This window comes from Monopterus albus, unplaced genomic scaffold (genome assembly GCF_001952655.1).
Source record: "Monopterus albus unplaced genomic scaffold, M_albus_1.0 scaffold20.1, whole genome shotgun sequence".
In the NCBI taxonomy this organism is placed as follows: domain Eukaryota; kingdom Metazoa; phylum Chordata; class Actinopteri; order Synbranchiformes; family Synbranchidae; genus Monopterus; species Monopterus albus.
In genome coordinates this window covers 2796458-2802891 of record NW_018127900.1, presented here as the reverse complement: position 1 = coordinate 2802891, position 6434 = coordinate 2796458, and the positions used below count along the sequence as shown (strand labels likewise).

At 40.1% G+C, this 6434-nt stretch overlaps 1 protein-coding gene across 6 annotated transcripts in view; it reads right to left on the bottom strand.

Annotated features, from left to right (window-relative positions):
• kcnip3b (Kv channel interacting protein 3b, calsenilin) overlaps nt 1-6434 on the bottom strand; it is a 42180-nt gene that overhangs the window by 7604 nt on the left and 28142 nt on the right. The window contains exon 1 of one of the 6 annotated variants that reach the window (XM_020593794.1): nt 5172-6425. The exons of 3 other annotated variants lie outside the window; for them this stretch is intronic. In XM_020593794.1, the coding sequence (XP_020449450.1) occupies nt 5172-5277 (106 nt within the window). In that variant the 5' untranslated portion in view covers nt 5278-6425. Of the gene's footprint in view, nt 1-625; nt 1811-5171; nt 6426-6434 lie in introns of those variants that run through there. 2 more of the 6 variants (XM_020593793.1, XM_020593792.1) reach the window with 2 other exon arrangements.

Below are 6434 nucleotides of genomic sequence, written 5' to 3'. Positions count from 1 at the left end.
TTTTTCAGGGTCAAAGCCATCGTCCGGTTCATGATAATGAATTTCAGTGTCTCCATATGTGTTCAGTTCCAGATCCAGTCCCTCAAAAACTATTAACTTCTGTAACAAATCACTTGCCTCATATCGTCCATGGGTCATGCTAAAACTCATAAACATGAAAAAAAGTTAATAATCACTGCAAGCAGATATTGTTCTGCAAGATCAAACAGTTCAGATGAAAACAAATATGCTATGAACAATCCACTGAAACATTCAGTATTAATATTTTTGCAACTTGCCAGATCTACTAATTAACAACATCTCAACATTGTATTAATAGAAAAATGAAATCACTTTACAATTATGTGTTTTTAAAAGCTCTGCTGTTGCAGATGAGATGTAAATAAATGAAATTTGTAGAATACTGAATGGCCAGTGGCCAAAAAGTATTGAAAGGAAGAGTAATGCATTGTTGTTTTTGGATGTTTGCTGCAATTCAGTGACACCAACAAATGTCAAAACTTAGCAGCCATATTGTTTAAGTCAAATTAGTCCCAGATAAAAAAAAAAAAGATAAAATCACTCCAGCCTGCTCTCTCTATGTCATCATCCTCCTTCTCATTGCCCCTCTCCCCGGTTGTCTCACCAGTCTCAGTGATGTCGATGAGGCCCAGCAGGTGCATCAGTTTGAGGAACATGATCACCAGGCAGACGATGCCAACTGTCTGGAGTCCCTCTGTCTCCCACCTCACACTCATCTTCCCCTCTTCTTCTATCTTTTCTTCCACAGTCCTTTTAGTTCCTACTACATTATTATTTCAAACAACTTACTCTCACTCCATTTGTCTCTTTCAGTCTTTGTTCCTCTTCTCTATCTCTGAAACAGTGTCACTCACTCATCACTCTGTCACAAATTTTTCCCGCATTTTCTGTTGCTCTATTTAGCTCTCCCTTTCTCTGTGTTTAATTGACTGCCTTCTTCCCCTGTGCTCTCTCTTGCTCTAATGAATCTTTGAGGGTATTGTCCACAACTAAGAGGCTGGTCCTTTATTAAGGTCAAGTGGATCAGATTATTGCTGTAAAAATACCTCCAGAAAGAGAGAGGGAGAGGAAAAAAAATCCCCCCTAAAAAACCTGGATAACCACGTTGATCCAAGGGAAATCCAATCAGATAGCAGGCTCAGATACTTTCACATCACACATGTAAGCTTTTGTGGCACAAGCATACAGTTTCCTCCAATGAATATTATTCCTCAGCAAAGACCCACACGACATCCAACATTCATCCAATGAGTGTTGATTGAAAGACTGATGCTCTGCAACTTCCTCCTCTACATCCTCCCTCCATCACACATCCTATTTTCAGCTAATTAACCTGTGATCTCCTGAGGAACCAGTGAAAATGTTTCTCCCATTTTCATCAAAATAACAAGCTAAAAGACAAGGCACCGAATGATGCTGCTGTAAATGCACAAAACCATTTTTTTGTACTAAACAGGATGATAGCAAAAGCCAACAGGTGTCCTGAATCCTATTTTCCCAGTCAGTTCTGTGATCCACTTTCTAAATGTTCCCCTCTCTCCTGGGGTCAGTAACACAGATTTAATTTCCAGTAGAGTTCTGTCACACATTCATACTCATGCATTAAAAGGAAACGGGGAGCAAACACTCCCTCAGGCCCTGTGACACTTGCTCTAAACTCATTTCATTGTTCCATTTTGGGCGGATTGCTGCTCCCCTCTAGTGGAGACAAATGAAACAACAGCAACAGAGACCGCAGGCACAGGAGTTTAGTCACTTTGTGGCTTCAAAATAATAATACAATATGTTGTAGACAGACAGACAGACAGACAGACAGATGTCTACTGTTGCTTGTTAATAAAAATTATTTTAAAAAATCAAAATGAAAAATATGAAGAAGAATCTGGTGATCAGTTAAAATCCAGTCTTTGGTTTTTAAATCTTGGGTAATTGTTGCGAGGTTTTTCTGTTCAGAAAAAGGATGAATGGATGCTCCCATCATTCTGAATGACTAAACAGAATCGTTACCCATAAATAGACATTACAAATAATCAGCTAAATCTAAAAGTTCTTAAAGTCAGATGGAAAAACATGAAAATATCTGATGAGCAAATAAAACTAATAGTTTCCTTCCCATCTCTTTTTACAGTATATCGATGTTACTCACTAAATAGCTTGCATGAGAGTCAAATGTGGAGTAAAAATACCAGGTATTGGTATTAGAGAGCCTCAGAATAGGACCTATACATTTCAGAAGGCAAAGCTACCTCTAGCATTGATGTCCTCCCAAAATAGGACCAAGCTGGGCAGAGCCTAAAATTGTAATCGGAGCTGAGAGGACTGGCCTGAAACCACAAACAAAGGCCAGTGATGTCATGTTAAATCTGATCATTTAATTGCACCATGTGGACAAACCCTCACACAGAACTGCACATACACAAGGAGTGTGGAAGCGTAGATTTCTTCTGTAGAGTAACATTAAAGAATCTTGTACTGAGTGCTGATAATATACATAATGTAACAAATAACCACACCTCTCTCTCTCTGAGAGAGAAGTCTGGGCATCTTTGCTTAGACTGCTGCCCCCGCGACCCGGTCCTGGATAAGCGGAAGAAAATGGATGGATGGATAACCACACCTTATTGGTCTGCTGATTGATGAAGTACTTTTAATGCACTGCCGATGCTAAATGTGGACTATCTGGGTACACTGATAACTTTGGGCGTAGCTGGTTTTCTGGCGTTGTGTCAAAATCTGTTCCCCTGTCAAGATGTGTAAACCTGAGAACAAACCTGCTCCTGGCTAAGTATGAGATTATGGACAAGTTGCCATGACAACAAGTCCTTTGAGACTTTTGAATAACCAACAAATTGGGCATCATGTGAACTGTCAATAAAATTATTCGGCTAATCTGTGTTAATCCATGTACGGAGAACACCCTCCAGATGAATAAAATAATGTCCAGATTATCAGTCCGCCTCTGTGTTAAACTCAGTTTGCCATTTTTGACAGTAGTATGAAGTACTATAAAGTATTATGAAGAAATGTAGTGAAGCAGACGTATAAGTAAGTAGATACTGGAAATGCTCAAGTAAAGTGCATGCACCTGAAAATTGCACTTAAGTACTTGAGTAAATGTACTTAGTTACTTTCCACCACTGGCTGCAAAAAGCACAGCATCTAGGGTCTTGAAGTTCCCTACATGAAGGCAAGTGAACACGTAATGAAAGTCAAAGGAGGCCGCCCATTCACAGTGTCCACTGCAGGTAGCTAAACATAATGGAGATAATGAGAAGATGCTGAAGCAGTTGAGATAATGACACTGCAGCCGGTAAATTAGTCCCACTGGGAGATGACGAAGCAATGAAGTGGCAGGAATGAGGATGAAGCACACGATGAGAATATCGGAGGCTACTCAGAGAGAGCCAGTGTCCTTCAAGGTCCTGCAGGAGTTCTCCAGGCTCCATATTTAGGCGGCCTCAGAGAAAGCCTGTTCGATACTGCATGTATAATTGATGTGAAGTAATGCTAAACCGGGGTGCAGGCCCTGCCACACTGAGAGGAGCAGGAGGAGGGATGGGGGTGCTACTGGGGGAACTGAAGATTGGAGAGATTGAGAGGAGTGATAAATTATGAAAGGACATTACTGGTGTTTCTGTAGAATTTATTACTTATGATGCCGAGCCATATGTAAAGCACTAATGTGCCGACTGGAGCCTTCCTGCTGTAATTGTCTTTGCACTCTGATGACTGCAGGGCACTCTGACTGGCTGGCCTTCAGCCCAAAACTCTAATCAAAGGGAACTGCATCATTCAAAGAGCAGTATCTGATGTCTCTTTCACAGTCCCAAATGTACACAAGTCTATTAGCCCAGCAAGGTTTTATGGTATATACCTTAGTGGGCAAAATAAAACATCACATTAACCTTTTTTCCACTCAATACCACAAACAGATCTGCTGATAGTGGGAAACTGTGACTTAATCACATTGGTAGAGGCATTCAGATCCTTTATATAAATAAAACTATCAATACTACAATATAAAAAAACTTTCCTTACATACTGTAAAAGTGCGCATGTATTATCAGTACAAAATACTGTAAAAGTGCGCATGTATTATCAGTACCAAATATTTAAGCTCTAGTACAGCAGAATGGCCCCTGTCACAGTGGGTTATTACTGCTACTGATGCATGAACATGTAAGCAACATGTTTATAGTTGTATCTGGTGAAGCTGGAGCACATTTCAACAACTTAATGAGCTGCTGGGTAGTTAGATCATATAACACTGCATGATGTTTTATTTACATATAAGAAAGAATAATTTATACTCAACAGAATTATTCACGGGTATTACTGTACACTAGTTAAACTAAAAAAAAAGGGGAAGCAGAAAGCAGATACTTTGGGTTCTCCTTTTTGGGAACAAGTAATGGAATTAATTGGGGAACAGCTGCATAAACCAAAGTCAGCTGTGTTTACTAGGAGGCAGGCCTCTCGCTCCTCAGGGTATAGCCAAGGCAGTTTCTGGGCTTGCATTATCTGACTTTAAAATTAAACAAATTCAAAACTTCATGATCTAAAATAAAACCCTGTGTAGGTAGTTTGGGTGTTTTGTGGCACAGCTTTTCTCAGATGATATTAGAAAGTATTAAAAAGGTTTATTTATCTTAGGAAGCAGAAGATTTTTTTTTTTTTTACTCTTAAAGAAACACTTTGCCTTTCAGTTTATCACCAAATTTGAAAATAAAGTAACATTAGGCTAATAATTTTTAACTATGGAACTTGTTGTTTCTATAAAGCTTAATATATGAAACCTGAGGATTGACAGTTTTATTTACCTCAAACCCTATTTATGAGCAGTTATTAAATGTAACACAATATAATCTGGTTGTTCATATGCATGCATCTGTCAACAACTGATCCGTAGAGGTGAGCATGTAAACAGACCTGCTAAACATTATAGTAAAACTGAACTATATCTGCATACAGAATTAAAAATGTTCTTATATATGCATATAGCGACATTGTACTGTTATATAAACCATTAAATGTTTCTATAATGCCTATACAGTAAAAGTATAAGCACTAAAAAGGGGGTTAAAGTGTTACCAACTGAAGTAGTAGATGCTGTAAATTAGCCAGTAGAGGGGCCTCAGGTGGGCCCTTACCTTCAAACGAGGACATGGGCTCCAAGATGCCAAACTGCTTGAGAACTGCCATGAAAAGAATGATAACCACACCAATGGCAAACAGCTCCATACCCTGGATCCCCATGACTTCAGGACAGGGGAAGCCCACTCAGAGCCAAGCCTAAATGTGAAGGCCTGGCCTTGGGGAGAAAAAAAGCCTGGGCCAGCCTGCGTACTGCTGGGCCAGGCTAGTCAACAACAAGTGTTTTCAACGTAGGTGAGCCAAGAAGTGACAGGAGTCAGTCGGGTTGGCGGCTGACTGCATGGGTTTGTTTCCAGGCCAGACAGCATGAGAACCAGGCCAGCGAGCTGGATGGAGGCTGCTCTAATGTCAACACTGATTCTGTGGAAAATATGTGGAAGCCGACATATATGGAAAACCTCCTTCTCTAGACCCATAAGGGAAAATGGGGGTTGTGTCACGAGCCATTTATTACAGTGCATTAAGGAAGTCGTTTGGAGTGTCTTTCCAGAAATTCCTCCTGCACACACTCCCGGGAGCTTAGACTGGCAGAGACACAAGTTACTGCTCAGCCTCTTAATCCAAACAGCTCTTAGAAGTCCTCATGTCATAGTTTATGCTGATAAATCACATCTTGGTTTTAGACAAAAATTTGGGAAAAGCAAAGAATTCGGTGCAGCCTCCGTGGACATCTTCATAATTCTGCTCCCATTAGGTGGGAGTAAGTCTGGGTGAATACATCCAACTTATTGAAATACAGAATATCAGAGAACAGAACAGGAAACAGTCAAGTCTTTGCATCTTCCACAAAATGACAAAACACCATTTGGAATCATAAATAAATTATAAGCGCCAATCTCACGAGCTATTCTTCAGATCTGGAACCAAAACAATACTCACCATATTCAAGATGAGATAATAGTTTTAAACAAACCTGTCTGTCAGGATATACAAAGCAGAACTTCATGCAAAATGACTACTGGGTAGAACGAGGCTGTTCTGTCCAAATAATCCAAAAACTGATCAGGCATTTACTTATGGGACTTTTGATGTTTTAAATCTAACAAGTAAGTACTTTTCCTGCTTTCAGAAGAAGTAATCCACCAAACACCTTTCAGTGCAGACTTCTCAATATGTACATTTAGGTCCGGTGTTGTTTTCCCATCTGATTCAGTCCTCTTCATTGTTTGTCATTATCCAGGTCCAGATATGGTAGAGTATGGCCCTGAGGAGAAGGCGACAGCGGCAGCAGCAGCAACAGCGTCCCGGGGGAAAAAACC